Source organism: Myotis yumanensis, unplaced genomic scaffold (genome assembly GCF_028538775.1).
Source record: "Myotis yumanensis isolate MYYU_CA2020_CCGP unplaced genomic scaffold, mMyoYum1.0.hap1 SCAF_6, whole genome shotgun sequence".
In the NCBI taxonomy this organism is placed as follows: Eukaryota; Metazoa; Chordata; class Mammalia; order Chiroptera; family Vespertilionidae; genus Myotis; species Myotis yumanensis.
Window position 1 is genome coordinate 79,263,052 of NW_027223757.1, and position 21,673 is coordinate 79,284,724.

Sequence of the window (21,673 nt, forward strand, 5' to 3'; positions counted from 1 at the left end):
GTGGTGCATTAAATATTGAGCTAGAGCAGTGGTTCTCAACCTTGGCTGCACATTAGAATCACCTGGGAATCTTTTTAAAATCCTGATTTCTGGGCCTCATCCTCAGGAAATTTCGTTTCTTTGTTATGGGGTGAGGCCACAACATTAGTAATAAAGAAACAGAATTTCTGGAGGATGAGGCCCAGAAATCAGGATTTAAAAAAAAGATTCCCAGGTGATTCTAATATGCAGCCAAGGTCGAGAACCACTGAGCTAGAGAAAAAATTAAAAAAACAAACAGGATTTTAAACTAACTTCCTTGCAATTGGAGACACTCATCAGTGATCTGAACCATTACAGATTGAAGTTTTACCCTTTTCCTTTGGTTAGGTCTCAAATGCTTGTCTTTCTAAAGTATTAAGAAACATTGCTACTATATTCCTGGTTTCCAGTCTAGGAATGGGTAACACAAGAATAAAACCTACATTTGCAGGTAAAGGATGACACTGATTTTTATCCTATCTGACCAAGATAATTTATTCTCATGGAAAGTTTCAATCTACAGAAAACTATACTAGTCTACTCCTTAAAATTATCATCATGTTTTTTTAATAAAGTAAGCTATTTTATGTACTCATTAATCTCATAAATGCTTCATTTTTTTTCTCAGAGACAATGATGCTGGTGGGCATATGCTTCATGGTACTGCTGCAACAAGTGGCCAGCACGGTAAGAATTTCACTTATAAGATAGATTTTAAGCTCTTTTAAGAGGAGTATCTTACCCATAGTTCATGGTGAATTCTAATGTGCAGCCAAGGTTGAGAACCACTGTCCTAAACAAATATGAAGCTATCATTTTGGCTTCCTAAGGTTAGCTTAACACATTGTAATTTCGTTCAATTCATCAACAATTTATTTAGTGTCTACTATACGAGACATGGTGCCAGATGCTGGGAATAGCGCAATAAATTAGATTAGCATAGGACTGCCCACATAACACCTCAGAGTAGTAGAGGATTAATGAGTCAACAGGTAATTTGAAAAGTATGACAAGTGCCCTGTGAAGGTTAAAATGGGGTTCTGCAGAATGTTATTACTGAACATTGCTATTTTAAAAAAATTCTAAGCATTTTGTCTTTTTCATCTAATTTAGTCCTTATAACTAGTAGAATTTAGACCAATAATGAGAGAAGATAGAGGTGGATAAGGAAAAGTATTTGAGGAGAAAGTTGCATCTAGTTGAAGTATAACAGATAAGAGAGCATGGGAGTTTGGGCATAAGCCAGCCTGGAGTACGAAGAGGTAAGAGACAATATTTTTTGGTGCAGTTAGAAGAGATGCAATAGGGGGTGAGGCTGGAGTAGTAAGGGCAGGCCCAGGTCTCAGGGGCCTTACAAACAATTTTAAGTGCAACCAGGGCGGGCCTGAATAGAGGGTGATAGAGAGATTTGCATTTCAGAAAGATCACTCCATCACATGGCAGGGAGCAAGACTGGAGGCAGAGAGACTAGCTGGGAACTTGTTCAGTAATGTAGGTAATTAACTATGATAGTGACCTGTACTTAGTTCTGAGAATGAGGAACCAATTTGGCTACCTTTCCAATCTATGTTAGAAGCCACAGGACTTAGACATGGGTTAGACATTGAATGTGAGGAGAAGGTGGCAATTTCTCTTCTGTATCCCTGGGAGATTGATGATGACATCCCCTGGAATGGGAAGCACCTGATGATAATCAGGCTCTGAGAGAAGCCAAGGATGAATTCCTCTGGGGCAGGTAGGTTTCAGGTGAGGCGTGGATAGGATCTGAGCTGGAGATAAGAGGTCTAGGGATCATTGGTATACACGTGGCATCGAAACTACAAAAGTGGGGATGGAAAGAAACCACAAAAGTGGAAAAACTATAAAGTGAAAAGGGAAAGAATTGTGCAGAATACCAAAATTTAAGGGTGAACCAGAGAAAGGGAAGCTGAAAGGGAAGGAGGGTGAGAAGAAAGAGAAGAAATAGCAGCATCACAAAGCCAAGGGCCAGAAGAATGTATGCAACATTTCCCGGTGCCACCTAGACAGGTAAGGTAAAGAAGTTTCCATTAGATTTACCACCGATGAGGTTGTGATGATCTTGGCAAATGCCAGTTCAGCGAGGTGGTGAGGACAGAAGACAGAGTGCAGCAGGTTGAGAAGCAAGTGTAACGTGAGAGGAGAAAGTGGAAGCTTTGAGAGAAGAAAGCCATATCCCTCTCCTGAGTAAGTGGGGAAATTCAATCAAGCAGCGCAAAATTTGGCTTATAAGGTTCCACCTCCTTTTATCCTCTTTGGGAGAGAAGTCTTGGCATGTGGACTATATGATCAAGCAGGAAAAAGGAAGGTAGAATACACCTTTGAGGCTGAGTGATTCTTATTAATTTGGCTTTGTATTTACTTAAAGGGATCGTGTTTTACTTCTAAAGAACTGAATCTTCTTTACAGACTAGCAAGTTATTTGAGGAAACCAAAAAGAATAATGCAGCTTTCATATTTCTCAAAAGAAGATAAGTAAAAACAAGTTTCATTGAGTTATTTGCCTACAAAGCTTTCTTAGTATAGTCACCAACCACGTGGAGTGATTGGTATTAACACATGGGAAGAAGTTGAAAGTTTGGAAATGCTGTTTGCTAGTCTAAAGTTTAGAAGTGCTATTTCCTTAGTTCTAGCAGCGCATTCCAGGGCCAGTTAGTCGACTTAGAAAGACCCTGAGATTTAGTTAGTGTCAGAGAATTTGGTTCAAGTTGTGGGTTTTTGGCTCACATGATTTTATAAGTTTAGATCAGAGAACTTTAACATGTTTAATTTCAGGGTCCTAGTCTCTAAAATGGCATACAGTTTTAGTCAATGTAGCCATTTATTCTGGGCAATGCCAACTACGGAGTGGTTTATCTGGTCTGGAATATCCCTGAACCTTGTTTTTTATTTTTTTATTTCAATTCTCAGTGGGAATAATAAATCTTACCACAATGCATTGCTTTGAGAACTGAATTCTATAATAGTACTTCCATGAAGTGTAAAAATTAAAATTATTTTACATATTAAAAGATGCAAAGAAAGAAAATGTGACCTTATTATGAACATCACCAGGGTTGATTGTAATGAATCAGCTACTTAGTACTCACAGTGTGTTGACTTCCAGAAAATCCATTGCATCCTCCAAGGATCTCAGTTATTCTTTGCTTTGGCTTCTTTTGTCAAGCAACCAGGGGTTAAAAAGATCATCAATAGATCCAAAAAGTAAGAAAGACACATGAGTGTACTAATAGCGAAATGCTTAATGTGGAAGCTATTTTCTAAGGAAATGATGGTAGCTATCATATGTTGCTCTCATTATTAAAATAGAACCTATCAGCACAAGGGATATGTTGTCTATTTATTAACTTGCACTTCCAAATTTAAAGTAATCGGCTTTAGGCTACAATGAAAAAAGAGATCCTTACATAATTCAGCTAACCTTTCTGATTTTCGGTTTTATTAATGGGTGAAAATAAGAGAGCTTTTTTTCACTCAGAGTCTAGACAGTGAATTCAACACAGATGTCTTGTTTGGTGTTGTTCCAGCTTTATTGAGATACTAGAGGCCCGGTGCAAGAATTCATGCACCAGTAGGGTCTCTCGGCCTGGCCAAAAACAGCTCTCTGACATCCCCTGAGGGGTCCCAGATTGCCAGATGGTGCAGGCTAGGCCGAGGGACCAAACCGGTGCGTGATCAGGGCTGGGGAGGGACATGGGAGGTTGGCCAGTTGTGGAGGGACTGTGGGAGGGCTCTAGGGCATGTCCCACCAGTCTTGCTCCGTCCCGATCAGCCAGACCCCAACAGCAAGCTAACCTACCAGACAGAGCGTCTGCCCCCTGGTGGTCAGTGCACATCATAGTGACTGGTCAACCAGTCAACTGTCTGCCCCCTGCTGGTCAGTGCTCGTCATAGCGAGTGCCTGAGTGGCCTTAGCATATCATTAGCATATTATGCTTTGATTGGTTGAATGGCCAACAGGACAGTTAGCATATTAGGCTTTTATTATATAGGATAATTGACACATAACTGTGTAATTTAAATTGTCTCAGTAATGATTTGATACACTTACATACTGCAAAATGATTACCACCATAGCTAATACCTCCATCTTATCACATAATTACCATTTCTTTCTTCAACACAGATGTTTTTAATGAATGAGCAGTAACAAAGCAATATTTATAGAGGAAGGATCAGGGTTAAAGGAACAAAATAGCTACTAGTGGCCATGGAAAGCCTTTTAATTGCTAGGCCTGCTGGACTAAAGGGAGAAATAACACCAGGATCAAAATGGAGTTATCTCCTCCCAGAGATGGAGTGTGAAAGTAAGAAGGGAGTGGGCAGGAAAAGCTGTGACCTCTACTTCTTCCCACCCTCTGTTTTTCCTGTGCCTCTCTTTGGATCAATCCACCCAGAAAGCACAAGACAAGGGAGCCCAGGTGGTGCAGGGCAGAGGGTCAGTTCCAGGCCAGGGGATGGGGCAGAGAAGGGTAGAGAGGGCACTAGTCCAGTGGCATAGTAAACAGAGAAGAGCCAGAGTAGATTTACTAAATGATTTCCAGGGTTTCTTTCAACATAATTTTTTCATTAAAAAAATACACTGCCTTCTAATTATGCTCTTATTAAGACAGAAAAGGATAATTTTTGAGGTTGGCTTAAACATAAGTGTGCACACAATTCATAATCTTTACAAGATACTGAATATAGTTGGCAGATACACCACATATTTAAAAACACACACACATATTTTATTGATTTTTTACAGAGAGGAAGGGAGAGGGATAGAGAGCCAGAAACATCGATGAGAAAGAAATATCGATCAGTTGCCTCCTGCACACCCCCTACTGGGGATGTGCTCACAACCAAGGTACATGCCCTTGACTGGAACCAAACCCGGGACCCTTCAGTCTGCAGGCTGATGCTCTATCCACCGAGCCAAACCAGTTAGGGCATATTTTTTCATCTAAATAATATATCAATATACTACAGTCATATATATATTATCTATATATATATAAAAGCCAAAGTGACTGTTACGTCCAGTCAACCGAACAACCAGTTGACCAAATGACCAGTCAACCAGTTGCTATGACACTCACTGACTACCAGGAGGCAGATGCTCAATGCAGGAGCTGCCCCTTGGTGGTCAGTGCACACCCACAGCCAACCTCCCATGGCTGGCCAACCTCCTGCGGTCCCTCCTCCTGGCTTGCTGGCCCCAATTGGCCCCGATTGCCAGCCAGTCCAAGGGACCCCACCCATGCACAAATTTGTGCACCAGGCCTCTATACATATATCCTAAAATTTTCTGAAGTGTGAGTAAATATTTTTGCTGGATATCATTTAGCTCAAATTTTGGTTTTGCAGAATTCCAGGTACTGTTGTTTTGTTCTATTGGAACTTTCTGGTACTAATTAGGCTGCTGATATGGCTTTAAATTCTTTCATGTTATCAGATAAGGTCATGTGTAAACAGGTTTATGGATCAATTAATCTATTGTTAAAGGCAAAGCAAATGTTGATATTCAAAAGGACACTTTCAAGTTCCCCACAAAAATTCTATGACTTACTAGTAGACTACCAAATTATGGTCCCTGGGAACTTGTTGGCCCTACCTAATCTTCCTGAATCAAAAACTCTGAGGGGTGGCCATAGCTGGTTTGGCTCAGTTGATAGAGTGTTGGCCTGCTCTCTATCCACTGAGTCCCAGGTTTGATTCCAGTCAAGAGCACATGCCCAGGTTGTGGGCTTGATCCCAAGTGGGGGGCTTGCAGGAGGAGGCCAATCAATGATTTCATCTCATTATTGATATTTCTATCTCTCCCTCTCCCTTCCTCTCTGAAATCAATAAAAACATATTTAAAAATAAAAAAACAACAACTCTGCAGGGTGGAGCCCAGCAATCTGTATGCTAACAAGCCCTCTGGGTGAGTTTGATGATAAAGTTGAAGAACACAAAACTCAACATTTTTTTTAACTTCCATGTTGAAATAAATCAGTTGTTTCATTATCTTGATTTTCAATATTGTAACATTGTTCTTACTTTTTGCTTCATTTTAAAGTCAAATACCACAATTTTAGATATTTTGACTCAACGTCCATCAGTCCAAATGGAGATTATTAATAAGCACAATGACCTTAGAAGGATGGCAAGTCCCAGTGCCAGCAACATGCTTAAAATGGTAAGTCCTGTCTGATTGATAGATTGTTATCAATTAGCATCTAACCACGTAACAATGAATATTAAACTATGATCTATCTATGTAAAATACTCTAATCTCTTTATTTCCCTAGAAAAGTTATCATATTGGTTCGTAGTTAAATGTAACACTGCATTTGAACTGGAAAACATTGACTCTCTCAATAAAGGATGAAAGTATAATTAATAGGCAGTGAAAGAAGCCTTGTAAATTATATTACTTGAGTAATTAGATGCTAAACAACTAGTAAAAACTTAAACTATATAATAAAATATGGTGTATAGATCTAAAAGTTATATTCTTTCTGTTATTGGTGCGGTACCCTCTGTGTTCCCACCTGCTACTGGTGGAAGTGGAATTCTTATGATGTCATGAGAAAAGGAATTTTCTGAGACTCGTACAGGAAAACGAGTGCTATTTACTTGTATGGAATTAAACCCCTGGGTTTCCAAGGTCTCATTTCCCTTCATCTCACCATGGAAAAAGTCCAGCCTTATCTTCATCAGAGCTAGAATTTAAGCCACTGCCTAGCATTTCTTCCCCTTATTAAAGCACAGTCCAGTGCAGTCCAGCATCTGGCTAGGTCAGCTTGTGTTCCCAGCTGCAGTCCATTGCCTGTAGGGTCCCTATGGGCATGGGCCATGAAGCTGATAAACCTACATGGCTTTTGGGGTGCACAGGTGAGTGATGGTCAAGGAGCAAGAGAAAGCAAGGGAGCAAGAGCACAAGAGCAAACAAGCAAGAGGAACAAGAAAGAGAGAATTCTTTGTCTGGGGATTATAACCAGGAGCTTAACCAATCAACCCTTCAGGACTTCACTTGTTTGCAGTGTCTCTGCCTTGTTAGCTAATTACCTTTTCCCCAAGTTAGTACCTTCCCTACATCACCCCAACTTCACTGCACATGTGCCCAGCTTCCTTCCCCCAGTGATTTGCAGAGAATGGCTCCCTGGGGAGTGCAAAGTTGCAGCTTCCTGGTTAAGCTGCCCAGTTGACCATGCCTATAATGTCTGACCTTCCCTTTGCTTTCTTCCTACTATTAATATCAATAAACGTGTTAAGAGGGTAACACTGCTCTTCAGCTATGGTCAGGTCATATGTTATAGAATGTGTATGGGTTTAGGCCAGTGATGGCGAACCCATGACACGCGTGTCAGAGGTGACACGCGAACTCATTTTTTTGGTTGATTTTTCTTTGTTAAATGGCATTTAAATATATAAAATAAATATCAAAAATATAAGTCCTCATTTTACTATGGTTGCGAAGATCAAAAAATTTCTATATGTGACACGGCACCAGAGTTAAGGTTTTTCAAAATGCTGAAATGCCAAGCTCAAAAGGTTCCCCATCACTGGTTTAGGCAATACATTATGAAAGGGAGCATACACAGAAAGTGTTGATTAGCATGGTGGGGAGCCTGGAAACTGAAAGGTGAGGCAGTCTGAGGTATTTAGACTAAATATTATCCCAGGAGAATATGATCACTGACTCTGGGCTAATTACTTAATCTGAAGGAGCCTCAGCTTTCTTGGCGATTAGTGGAAATGATCATTAAACTTTGCTAACCTTTGTGAGGATCAGTATAGAAATGCTATTGTAAATGAAATGCCATTAACATCTGAGATGTTTAGTAAAAAGTAGTTACTGTTTCTCTTCCCATTCAAGTATTTAAAGTGCTATCATATGATGAATTAAATGTGTTCTGAATTTCCTCAAAGGGCTGAGCTAGAATTAACAAATCATAGGTATTTGGAAGTTATACTGTATATGCCTCAAGAGATTTTTTTTTAAAAAGTCTATTTAGAAATTAGCTGTCTTATGAGGTACTGAACATATACTTCCACTGCAGACAAAATGTATATTTTTTTAGAAGAGAGTCCTATAATAAATGAGAAATAGAATCCATTATCTTTCTGGTTCATGCCATTGCTGAGATACTATGAAAGTTGTTGCTAAATCTAGGCCAGTGATGGCGAACCTATGACACGCGTGTCAGAGGCGATACGCAAACTCATTTTTTTGGTTGATTTTTCTTTGTTAAATGGCATTTAAATATATAAAATAAATATCAAAAATAGAAATCTTTGTTTTACTACGGTTGCAAATATCAAAGAATTTCTATATGTGACACAGCACCAGATTTAAGTTAGGGTTTTTCAAAATGCTGACATGCCGAGCTCAAAAGGTTTCCCATCACTGATCTAGGCTATAGGAAGGAATTTTTCTACTGACCCGTATGTTTAGCTTTATTTCTGAGGAAGTGTGTTCTGCCCAATGTACAGGACAAATACCTCCTGACCATGATAGCTAATTGACATTGCCTTCTCAAAGGTACAGGCTGTCTGCTCTGTTCTGAACATCTCTTCATCTTAGATTGGAACTTTCCCCCCCCTCTCTCTAGAAAGTAATGTATAGCAATTTTGCTTTAACTTATCTGAATTATGATAACACTCAATTCCTATTTGGATTTATTTTCCTATATCTTTCCTATTTTTGCATATGAGATAAGGGTAGACATTTATTTTTCCACATACTTTGTACTTCACTCTGTTTTATTTTATTTAGTACAGCACAAACTTACTAATGCTTGTTATGGCATCTGGCAATATATTAATGTATATGAAGACTGGGGCAAAGGCAACAGACATTTTGAGAAAAACAGCACATACTTAGTTCTCATTTCTAATTAAATATCCATAGCCCCAAGCTGTGCTTATCCAACTAATTGGGTTTAAAATATTTTTTCCCTAAAATATTTAATCTGTGACCCCATATGGTAATATGCTTCCTTATAATTAAGTGATTTAGAAAAGCAAGAAATGTATCTTTCGGTAGAACAATGGAAAAATAAGAAATACTAGAAAACAATTAATCTAATAGGCATTTGTTTTAAATGTGATCATATACATCATGATTGTGTCATGAATACATAATATTTTTATATGTTTTCAAATGTTTGTCATTTACATCAAGACATGGAATGACATAATTGCGAGGAATGCTGCAAGCTGGGCAACCAAGTGTACCTTGTCTCACAGCCCTCCACAGGAACGACGAATCAGCTGTAAGTCACACTTTATCAATCAATAAAAAACAAAAATTAAGCCAAAATTCACTGAAGTGGTGAGCTATGGCAGCTTGGGAATGGTGATGGAGATTTTGTCTGTTGGTTTTAACGTCCTGACCTATCCTCTCACACAGGAACCTTGTTTCCTTTTGCTTTCTTTCTTGTATTCCTTTGTTTTCTTTTTTTAAAAACTCTTGCCCTAAAATGTCATTACTCCTGCTACTCTAAGAAAAAAGAAAATGACTCTAAGTTAGAGATCCAAGGCAAAAGCTATGGGGGAAGGAGGAGGAGACAACAAAAAAACATTGTTTTAAATTTTTTTTTTCTGAACTTCAGTTCATGTAGATACTCACCATTCTTATTTAGTCACATGCCAAGTTTATTCCTGAAATCTAAAAAACAACAACAAAAAACCCTTTCACTTATTACATTGTAGTCAAATTTACCAGACTATAAATTCCTAGTGAAAAGAATTATTTATTTTAATATAACTTTCCAGGGCATAAGTGTAAATTATGTTCATGAAGAATTAACTCTCTACCTTACTTTCGAGGCCCTCAGTTTGCTTCACTCTGCAAGCCCACCGTACCCAAACCTGTCTTAGACTTTTTTGCTAAAATCTGATGGGCCTCCTCATCACCACTCTTGCATTCATGGCTTTGATTTCATTTTCCCACGGGATATACCATCTTACGTCTGATCTATTTGCTGTCTGCTTCACATGTGCTCCTCTTAATTCTCTAGCTAAAGAGCGGAAGGTCAAAATCATGTCTCCTATATGCATACTATGAAGGCATAGCAGATAATAATAAATACTTGCTGTTTGTTGATTCATTTACTAGTGTTGCCAAAATGGCATCTGTGACTGTGTTAACCTACACCATCAGCTTGAAAATGAATCACTATTTACGTATTTTTAAAAAGCTATTCATATGTGGGCGGGAGGGAGTGATTCCAATTCATAGAACTGAGCTTTGGAAATTGAAATTAGATTTCTCCAATCAGTCAGTGAAAGATTTGGAAGGTGATATTGATCACAAAAACTAAAATATAATATTCTAATAGTTTTCGATGAGAATTATTTGAAACTACTGTTTTCACTATTGTTTCATTATCTTTTCTAATTTTTAGCCATTATTTGTGGAGAGAATTTATACATGTCCAGTAGTCCCAAATCATGGTCAGATGCAATCCAATCTCTTTACGATGAAGTTAAAGATTTCAAATATGGATATGGAGGTACTCGAGCAAATGCTGTAACTGGCCATTACACCCAGGTAAAAATGTAATGACAAAAGTTTAATGTTTTTTGTTCACTACCCTCCCAGAATTATTTTTTCTGTGCAGTTTATTCTGGAGATGCTAAGCATACATCTTAGCTATGCAACCTATATGTGAATGTAAAAGCTGCCTTACTTTACAAAGTATGTGCTACCCATTAATGTACATAAACATCAACCCATTATCTCTTGGGTACCCACCAACTTCATCTGCTTATTGTGATCTCAATTTACCACGATGGATTTTTTAAATGACAGCTCTGAGAATAAAGTGATGAATGACCTTAATTATATTTAAGCAACACTTTGAACAAGTCTCAAGCTATTTTCTCTAGACTATCACAGGATGAAACACTGAAGAGAAAAATAATTTAAAAAATTAACTCATATATGCAAGTTATTTTTAGTCATTAAATAAGTATTTTTGTATTATATATATTGGGCCCCTAAGATTATCTACACACACACATACACACACACACACCAAGATCAATAGTTTCTTCTTTTTTCCTGCAAAACTCAAATTGCCCTTAAGTGACTATCCCCCTTATTGCCCAGCATGCCATTGTCCACATATTTATGAATTTGAGTGTGATTCACTGTTATAACAAAGGTATCATGCATATATAAAGCTTGTTGGATGTTAAATGAGGCCCCATACCTGGAAGAGATATTTTAAAAGAATACTCATCAAGTTTATAAATTTAAAAAATCTGAAGGCAACATTTTTCAGGTTTTAAAATTCCCTTCATTGATAACGTCTAATAAGCAATTAAGAAACAAGCCCTACAATGTGAACAGCATGAACTTAATTAAAATGATTATTTTAAACTTTTCTCTTACAGCTCGTTTGGGCCACTTCCCACCAACTTGGCTGTGCATTAGCCCACTGTCCTCACAACAACCTCCAGTATTACTATGTTTGCCATTATTGCCCTGCGTAAGTATAGCCCAAAGGGCCACTTCGGGCATATGGTAGGCCAAATGGCCTGCACCTTGAGCTATAATCCAACTCCTTTCATCCATCTGAGGTTCTAAGGTAGCTTCATGGAGAGCTTTGAGGGTGGTTTTGAAGAAAGGATAAAATTGGAAAGACTGGGAAGGCCAAGCAGTGCATTCTAAGGGTTTAAAGAGCCATGGAGATATTGGTAGCAAAGTCCAGAAAGAATGGGCTCTGTGGTCCACAAGGTTCAAGAATAAATGTTGGCTTTGTCACTTACTAGTTGTGTGACCTTCAGTTCACCAATAACTTGGCAACTTGGAGCTCCTTTTTCCTTATCTAAAAGAGACATTAGCAATACATTTCTTGCAGTGTTTTTTTTTTCCCTGAGAAATAGACATAATAAGACATAATAAGCTATTTTAAGTGCTTAGCATAGCTCATGGCACATATTAGATTCTCAATTAAATAAAAATTCATCTAGTACAGAAGTAAGAAATACTCTGTGAGATGCCGAATCCAAAAATTCTTAGGAACCTTGCTACAAACCTCTCTTCTGGTGGCATACCTTTGATTTATTGTGAAGACGGTGGAACCCCATCTCCTTTTTTCTGCATATATTTAAATCCTACCAATTTACCTTAAAATTGTCTTTGTAGACCTAACCTTCATAAATGTCTCCCTTTTATAACATGTGACTCTTGCTATGTATTTTACTCCCATGGCACGATCCTATATTTCTTCATGTTGTCACTGCTTCTGTCTTTCAAATATTCCATTGCCAGCGGGAACCACTATAATACCATCAGGACCCCATACAAAAGAGGGAGACCGTGTCAAGAATGCCCGAATCATTGTGATAATGGGCTTTGCAGTAAGTACTATTCATTCTGCATCTTTATGTTCTGATGTCTACATGGACATGACCTTGCTGAGTATAACAGTCTCAGAATCTTCCCTGATATATGAATGACCTCATTCTGCTTCTGCCCCCCCCACCCCCCTTTTCCTACTTCAGTCTTTTTGATCTTGGCAATAAAAATGGAGCTAAAGCCCAGTTGGTGTGGCTCAGTGATTGAGCATTGACCCATGAACCAGGAGGTCATGGTTTGATCCCCAGTCAGGGCATATGCCCAGGTTGCAGGCTTGATCCCCAATGCGGGTATGCAGAAGACAGCTGATCAATGATTTTCTCTCATTATTGATGCTCCTCTCTCACCCTCTCCCTTCCTCTCTCTGAAATCAATAAAAACTTTTTTTTTTTTAAAAAAGAGAGAGCTAAAAAAGGAAGTGGTACATTCAGCTGCCATTTGAGAGTGGTGACTACTAAATTAAGATAGACTTCGAGGTAGTCATGCAAAGCAAAATAAACCATGCCAATGTGGAGGTGAAATTGCCCTTTAAGGCCTTCTAGTTGTCAGTTCTCATTCAGGGTGGTGAAAAGCAAAATTATTTGAAACTCACTATACAACCTCAGAGAGGCTCAGGCTTGATTTGCTTTTGCTCCTAAATAAATGCCAGGGAATCAAATAAAGGGAAACTGCATGTTGTTCTCCTCAGTATGGGCACCTCTACACACACACACACACACAGTCACATTCACACACTAGCATACACTCACATATTCTGCCAACTACGTCACTTGCTTCCTTCCTCACAGCTGCATTTCCTGGGAAGCAGGCACCTACAAAAGAACTTTGGATTGCTTCAAGCACATGCATTAAATGTTCCTGCCAGTCTTCTAGGAATCCCCAGATACTACATACACACCAGAGCTACTGCTGGGATAGGATACTAATCATTTGTATGGCTTGGTAAATGGGGTATGAGTAGGATTTGTCTTCCATTTGCTGCCCTTGCCCTTTGTACAATCTATTCATTTCACAAGTAGATATGGCAGCACTCATACCCACAGGGCTAAATAAGTAGCGTCTGAAATATATTGTTAAAAATAAAAAAATTATTTTATTTTGTTATTTTGTTACTATGCACCTTGTTGGAACATGATAGTGAAATTTATTTGATGTCATGAAGTTCTGAGTGAGTGAACTCTCTGTCTGCCACATCAGGTATATTTATTAAGCAGTTTAAGACTATTAACTCCCATGTGTGTGGTGAGCTTTGAATAATAGAATATATAAAGAATAAACGGGTTTCCCCTGAGATAATATAGTTTGGGATAACTAATACTTCAATCCAAGAAACAGCATTTAATTTACTTTTTATTTCATTTTAGCCAATCCCTGCATGAAGGTGGATAAGATATCGAATTGTGACTATTTGGTCAGAAAAGTAGGGTGTAATGACGAAGTCACAAGAGCAAAATGCCAGGCCACCTGTCAATGCCCTTCTTCAATAAAATAAAACACCTTTTAAGGCTGATTCTTCATCTCAAGAGCAAAGTGACTCCACTTAAAAACTACTGTAAAAATGTCATTTTTTTTTCTAAATGATCAAATAAATTTTGAAAAAATCTTCTATTGACTATGTCCTCTTTCATCCATTCAATCTGAGGATATCTGAATAAAGAAAACCAGGTAACAAAAACAGTACATTTAGTATCTGTGAACTATAAATTAAAAATATAATGCTGAATCTAATAAATTCTTTAGTCATCATAATTGGTAACATGTGCTAAAAGCTTTTGTGCAACTTAGGAATAAATGTATTCAAAGCTTTTAAAACAAACTCTTTCCTTCATTAAGGCATTAAACAATCCATTGATGAGCATATGCACTTGTATCCTAGAAGAGTTCTGTTTTGGCTGGTGTTCATAGGACAAAGATGACAGGGGAAGATGCCGATCCCAATGATAATTTAAAATATGAACATATCTAAGTCTGTTGGCAGAAACATGAAAGAACTTGCTAAAGTGATAATTCAAAAACACTTACCCAGTCACTGACTAGACCTAAATTAATTCATGTATTTAGCTCCCCCAGTTGAGGGGGAGGCCATGGCTCTGTCCCTAGAGCAGTGATGGTGAACCTATGACATGCGTGTCAGAGGTGACACGCGAACTCATTTTTTTGGTTGATTTTTCTTTGTTAAATGGCATTCAAATATATAAAATAAATATCAAAAATATAAATATTTGTTTTACTATGGTTGCAAATATCAAAAAATTTCTATATGTGACACGGCACCAGAGTTAAGTTAGGGTTTTTCAAAATGCTGACACGCCGAGCTCAAAAGGTTCGCCACCACTGCCCTAGAGAAAGGACCCAGCAATGCCATCATAACACATTCCATGAACTTTTTGTTAAACCTTCACACAAAGGAACCCGGGCTATCTATCAAGGTAACTGGCAGGAGTGGAAAAAGATTTTTGTGGTTTATTAGATCTGGACTTAAAACTAGTGCTGATCTCCAAAGACCTCAAATGCTACCATAGCACATAGATCAGAATAAATCTTAGAAAGGTCAAGATAATAAAGTCCTGGCCCAAGTGCATCTCAGAGTAGCAGCAGTAGGACTGCAGACTGATGCCATGGGTAATTCTCCAGTTCCAAAAGATGGAGTAAAAATCAATACACTTAGCTTGGCCAATGTTGAACATCGGCCATGAACTAAGAGGTCACACTTTCAATTCCCAATCAGGTCATATACCCGGGTTGTTGGCTCGATCCCCAGTTGCATGCAGGAGGCAGCCAATTGGTATTTTACTCTTATCAAGATTTCTATCTCTCTACCCAGCTCTTTTCCTCTTCCTCTAAAAAATTCAATAAAAACATATTTTTTTTAAAAAATCAATACACTTAGAAAGTCTCAAATTCACTACATTTGTTTTCTTTTCTTTTTTTTTAATTTTTTTTATTGCTTAAAGCATTACAAAGGGTATTACATATGTGTCCTTTTTTTCCCCCACCCTTGACAATACCCCGGCTTCCCCTACCCCCCAGTGTCTTATGTTCATTGGTTATGCTCATATGCATGCATACAAGTCCTTCAGTTGATCTCTTACCCCCCTCCCTCCTGCCCCCCAACCCTCCCCGGCCTTCCTGCTGCAGTTTGACAATCTGTGTGAGGCAGCTCTGCCTCTGCATCTATTATTGTTCAAAAGTTTGTAATGGTCTCTATTATCCATGAATGAGTGAGTTCATGTGGTATTTTTCCTTCATTGACTGGCTTATTTCACTTAGCATAATGCTCTCCAGCTCCATCCATGACGTTGCAAATTGTAAGAGTTGTTTTCTGACCCAAGATTTAGAGCTATCATGGTAGCCAGGGCCAAGTGGAAGTCCATGAAACTAGCAAGATAATAAGCCAAAAAGAAATTTAAGTGACTGGGATACTACCGAAATTTATGTTACAATCCATATAAAATTCAGTGGTCGTAATTGTGACCCATCCTTATTTACTTTGTCTATTTAGCTAGTGTAAATGCTAAAAGGCTTATGGATAATAACTGTAGACCAGTGAGCAATTCTCAGCGTTTTCATCTCATGGCACACATAAACCAATTACTAAAATTCTGCAGCACACCAAAAAATATATTTTTGTCCCAATCTGACAAAAAGTAGGTATGCTTTTGATTCATTCACATTGGATGGCTACTATTGTGTTGGTTATTGTCATTTTTTTTTATTTGAACATCTAAGGAGGAAGTGGTTAGTGCCTCTGACTAAATAGGTATTGCATGTTTTAAAAATTCTTACGACACACTGGTTGAAAATCGCTGTTGCAGTGGACTATTGCAAACTTAACCACACAGTGGTACCACTCAAATGGTGATTCTATATGTCAAATCTTTATTACAGAAAATCAACAGATTCCCTAGCACCCGGAATACATCTATAGAATTACAGTTGCTCTTATTCTATTACAATCAGCAAAGATAATCACACACAGTCTCCCTCTATATAACAAGGCAAATAGTACATACTATACCTTAGTACATAGTATACCTTTGCATCTGTCTACTCTTCCAATAGTGCTTCTATTAGATTCACAAGGCATCTTGTTTAGTGCCATAGTACTGCACATTGATGTTTTAAGAGCTGTGGCAAAAAAAATAAGGTTTTGTGTATATTGTGTATATTTCAGAGACCAATATAATAAACACCCATGTGTTCACTTGCCAGCTCATGAAACAAAATATTGTGAAGTTGAAACTCACTGTAGCCACCATGACCCCTGACTCTTCCTGCCTTTGTCGTGAATTGGTTACTTCTCATGCCCATGACTTGGTTACTACATAGTTTTCCCATATATGTATCCCTATCTGTATTTAGTATTGTTTTTCATATTTTTAAATTTTATGTAAATGCTGCCAATATTGTACATACCATCTACAGCTTGTCTTTTTATCTTAAAACTAGAGGCCTGGTGCATGAAATTCGTGCATGGGTAGGGTCCCTAGGCCTGGCCAGCATCAGGGCCGATGGGGCCTTCCAGCTGCTAACTAGGGCCTTCCTTCATTCCGCACTACCCCCAGGTGGTCAGCACACATCATAGCAAGCGATTGAACTCCCAGTCTCCCAGTCAAACTCCCAAGGGGACAATTGCATATTAGCCTTTTATATAGAGAGATTGTTTGGTATATTTATTTATTCTTATGCTATCAAGCTGTTCACACTCATTTTCACTTTTGTATAAACATTTAATTGTGTTCTCCAACACTATAGTCATCCTCTTTTTCATGTACACTTAGAAAGTCTCCAGTTTTTTACCCTGACATATAAGTTTACACTGAACATTTTTACACAAGTTCTTGTAAACATTCTCCAGCATTTTCTGGGACTAAAATTGACAGGCCAAAGTAATTTGCATCTTCCTCTTTACTGGAACTTGCCTAATTATTCTCCGAACTAGCAGAACCAGTTTACACTCCCATCAGCCAAAATAGGATTTCCAGTTTTTCCATGTCCATAAAACACGTGGCTTACTGTATTTTTTAAATTGGCAAATATGACACCATATTATGGTTTAAATTTTTATTTCTTTAACTATTAGTAAGATTGCAAATATTTTTATGTTACTTGGACTTTTGGCAATTCCTCTGCAGTGCACTGCCTGTTCTCAAAGTGTTAATTTTTTTTTTTTTTTAGCTCACACAGAGCTGAGATTAAAAAATAGTTATGTAAGGAGATTTAACCTGAGGTTCTCTTTTAGTTGATGAGAAGCTGGGTTTGAATTGAGTCAGAAGGAAAGAGCCTTGTAGGCTGATGGTATTCCTTCAGGCAGAAGCCTTTGTTAATAGACTGTTCTATGCAGAATAATCCAATGTCAATTTGATGGATAGTTTCCATAGAAACTTATACAGAAATTACCACATTATTACTCCTGAACAACACCTGTATATATGGTTTTCCTACATGCAAAATTGTTTCATCAGGTTTTTTTTTAGAAAAACCTCTTTTTAAAAGAGTGATAAATAGCCATTTAACTTCCCATTTACCTTACAATTGACTTTTCCCCCAAAGCGTGTGTGTAAATAAGCAACCTCATGATTCCAACTCATAAAAATGCCCTAAATCCAGTGACAGGTCCAAAAATGCATTGCAGTTGGGTCAGGGTATCCTAGTGTGAATTTATTTTTTCTAGGCATGTCCTTGAATTTGTTAAAGAGGAACAATATCACAGGCTCTAGCGTTCCTGTCAGACACAGACAGTCCTCAATAAATATTTTGAGTGAATAGTGAGATTAAAGAAGGATACAGAGGGGATACTGCATCATCAAGTTCCTTAGTTGTAAACTATAGAAACCGAATTTTCTTCTTAAAGAGAAAATTGTTGGACGGGTACCAGGCTGCTCAGAGAATCAACCCAAGTGTCAGGAAACAAGTCTGACCAAGGCAAGCTGAGGTCACAGGTAGAGGGCGCCACAGGGATCTTCCAGTCAGAAGACCTACTGTGTTTACAAGCAGCCCCCAGGTGTCAACTCTTGTGTATTTTGCATAACTGATCTCTAAATTGACTGATCGCAGGTCACAGGCTTGAACTGCCAAAGCGAGGTGGGGGAGAGCTGGAAATATCCACCCAACTTGAGTTTCTCCACAATGGAAAGCAAGACCTTTATTTAAAAACTCCCTCGAAATAGAAAGTGTTTGAGTGTGGGTAGGCAAAAGTGACAATAAGAATAATAATTACATTTAATGTGTCCCTACTACGTCCCAGGCTTTTTCTTTCATATGCACTGTGATTGGGATCCTCATTATGACCTCTGAAGTAAACAGTACCCACATCTTTTAGAGAGCAAAACCAACCACAGAACTTGACTTACTCAAGTTTATCAGTAAACATTGCACCTGGGACCAGAAGCCAGACAGTCTAGATTCAAGTCTGAGGTACTAAACACTGAACTGTACTATATACCCCCAGATGCTTCCCAACACCCCCTTTCCCTGCTTGTCCTAATGCCTGAAGTTTCCGAGTACAGTTTGGGTTGTAATCCTCTAATAAGAATCACTAGTGATCCTCTATTAAAAACTTCAAAACCTATAGTTCATCTATAATATGAAACATTTTACCATCTTTAAAAATCAAGAGGTAAAAGTGATATTCTAAGACATATGGTTAAACTGTAATTGAAAAATAAAAAATATTAAAGTCAAATAAATAACATATATGGTTAAGTTTTAAATGAAAGGTTATTATGAAGTTACTGATATTAAAATATAAGACATATGTAACTATCAAAACATATTTACATATAAATATATAGAGGGAGCCCAGAAAGATGAACACCAAACTATTGATATGGGAGTGGCATTGAATGGTTACAAAGTTTCAAGTGGTATGAATGATTTAAAGAAGACAAATTTGTTTATAGCTTTCATCATTTGAAAACTGAAACTAAACATAAATATGCATATGTGTGTATGTATATATATAATTATTATATTCCTAGGAAGGGGAGTACTTTTTCTAGGAATAATCCCCAAACAATTTGGCTGAAGAGCGCCAAAACCAATTAGTCAAATAGAGACAACAGCAGTTTCAGAGTCAGACAGACTTGCATTTTACTTCGGGTCCTGAACTTTTCTAAACGGTATTAGACTTTGGAAGTCATTTGGTGTCTGGTTTTCCCACTTGTAACATGACATTAAGAAATGAACCCCCCTGGCTGGGCTGTTTTAAGGGTTATAATTAGCAGGTGTAAAGAGCCTGGTAGCTATCAGGTGGCAGGGGATGTTAAAACCACCAAACACTTACTCTAGTGCGTGGGTGCCTGAGGCTCAGCAAGCTGAGGCAGATTGATAAAATGCTATGGGGGAAGGACCAAGTTCTGGAAAGAAAAAAAAAATAATAAAGGTCTGTCATATTTTCTGGGAGGCCCTCGGTTCCAACCTTATCTTTGAGCAGCAGCTTGCCTGGCTTCTGGGACTTCCTTTCACTTAAGCTGTCTACTCCCTTGGGTGCAACGGCCACTGCACTAATCGGGCGGGATCTCTCTGGAACTGAGGTGCAAGTCTCTGTCCCCTGCCCTCCTCCACTACCTCCTTCTCTTTTGTTCTTTATTTTAATCATTGCAGTGGGATAGCAGCTACTGCATACATATTTATTATTAGTGAAGCAAGGGAAGCATGTTTGGGACATATCTTTTTTTGGAAACACTGTGGAAAGTGATTTTTCCCCCCAGTTACAATTAATATTCAATAATGTATTAGTTTTGGGTGTATAGCATGGTGGCTAGACAATTATATAATTTACAAAGTGATCCTCCCAATAATTCTAGTACCCACTTAGCCTAACACGCAGTTATTACAATATTATTGACTATATTCCCTATGCTGTACTTCACATCCCTGTGACTACTTTGTGACTGCAAAGTTGTACTTCTTCATCACTTCACCTTCTTCACCCAGCTCCCCAACACCCCTCCCACTCAGCAACCCTCAGTTTGTTCTCTGTTTCTATGAGTCTCTTTCTATTTTGTTCATTTATTTTGTTCTTTATATTCCACATATAGGTGCAATCTTATGGTGTTCATCTCTCTCTGAGTTATTTCACGTAACATAATGCCCTCTAGGTACATCTATGTCGTTGAAAATAGTAAGATTTCATTAATTTTTTATTGCTGAATATAGTCCATCATTTACATGTATCACTACTTCTTTATTCAATCTGTAGATGAGCACTTAGTTTGTTTCCATATCTTGGCTATTGTAAATAACACTGTAATGAACATAGAGGTGCATGTATTCTTTCAAATTGGTGTTTTGGATTATTTCTTTGTGTATATACAAAGAAATAGAATCATTGGATCATCAGGCAGTTCCATTTTTAAGTTTTTCAGGAATCTTGATATTGTTTTCCATAGTGACTGCACCAATCTGCATTCCCACCAACAATGCATGAAGGTTCCCTTTGAGAGAGAGGCGGGAGTAGGTAGGAAGAGATCAACCAAAGGACTTGTATGCATATATGCATAACCTATAGACAACAGGGTGGTGGAGGCCTGGGGCAAGGGACGGGGGCAGACTATAGGGGGTCAATGGGAGAAAAAAAGTGGACATATATAGTACTTTCAACAATAAAGATTTAATAAATAAAAAATAAATGGGAAAAAAAAGCAGCAGTGGTCTAATTTTGATCCGTCATTGATATCAAAATAAGCAACTCCAATGCAAGTTTATAATAATAACTGTTATCCAAATGTGCATATATTCAGAAATTGAGATAAAGAAATTGTGTCATGCCCTGACCGGTTTGGCTCAGTGGATGGAGCGTCGGCCTGCAGACTGAAGGGTCCCAGGTTTGATTCTGGTCAAGGGCATGTACCTTGGTTGATGGCACATCCCCAGTAGGAGGTGTGCAGGAGGCAGCTGGTCGATGTTTCTCTCTCGTCGATGTTTCTAACTCTCTATCCCTCTGCTTTCCTCTCTGTAAAATATCAATAAAATATATTTAAAAGAAATTGTGTCACTTACTTGAAGCCACACAGCAAGTTAAGGATCAACATAGGTTGAGAACATGGCTTACTCATTCTTGATCAGTTCACATTGACCTCACCCACTGAAAGTCTCTGAAGCTCGAGAAGAGAGCTGTCTCCCATCATCGACACTTCAGAACCGCCTGCTCCCCAGCCTCTTCCTTTTGTGGTTAAGAACTGGCAGGAGAACTTTCACCACACTACTGTTTACCGTCTGCCAGACCTTTGGTTCTTCCAAGCTTAGTAATTTGAGCTTGATCCTCAGCTTTGCTCAAGCCCAAGAGATCCT

At 38.2% G+C, this 21,673-nt stretch overlaps 1 protein-coding gene across 1 annotated transcript; it reads left to right on the forward strand.

Annotated features, from left to right (window-relative positions):
* Positions 1–654: 654 nt before the first annotated feature.
* Positions 655–13,871, forward strand: LOC139013192 (cysteine-rich secretory protein 3-like). The gene is made up of 7 exons (XM_070419360.1): positions 655–708; positions 6,083–6,202; positions 9,194–9,284; positions 10,419–10,564; positions 11,413–11,507; positions 12,293–12,381; positions 13,744–13,871. The coding sequence occupies exons 1-7, from the start codon at positions 655–657 to the stop codon at positions 13,869–13,871; spliced, it is 723 nt and encodes a 240-aa protein (XP_070275461.1).
* Positions 13,872–21,673: the final 7,802 nt, after the last annotated feature.

What these genes read in the sequence shown, in the direction of transcription:
- LOC139013192 (XM_070419360.1), top strand. Translation starts at nt 655, where the DNA reads ATGATGCTGGTGGGCATATGCTTCATGGTACTGCTGCAACAAGTGGCC. An exon ending in CCAGCAACATGCTTAAAATG is followed by an intron (nt 6,203 to 9,193) that starts GTAAGTCCTGTC and finishes ATTTACATCAAG; the next exon opens with ACATGGAATGACATAATTGC. An exon ending in GTTTGCCATTATTGCCCTGC is followed by an intron (nt 11,508 to 12,292) that starts GTAAGTATAGCC and finishes TTCCATTGCCAG; the next exon opens with CGGGAACCACTATAATACCA.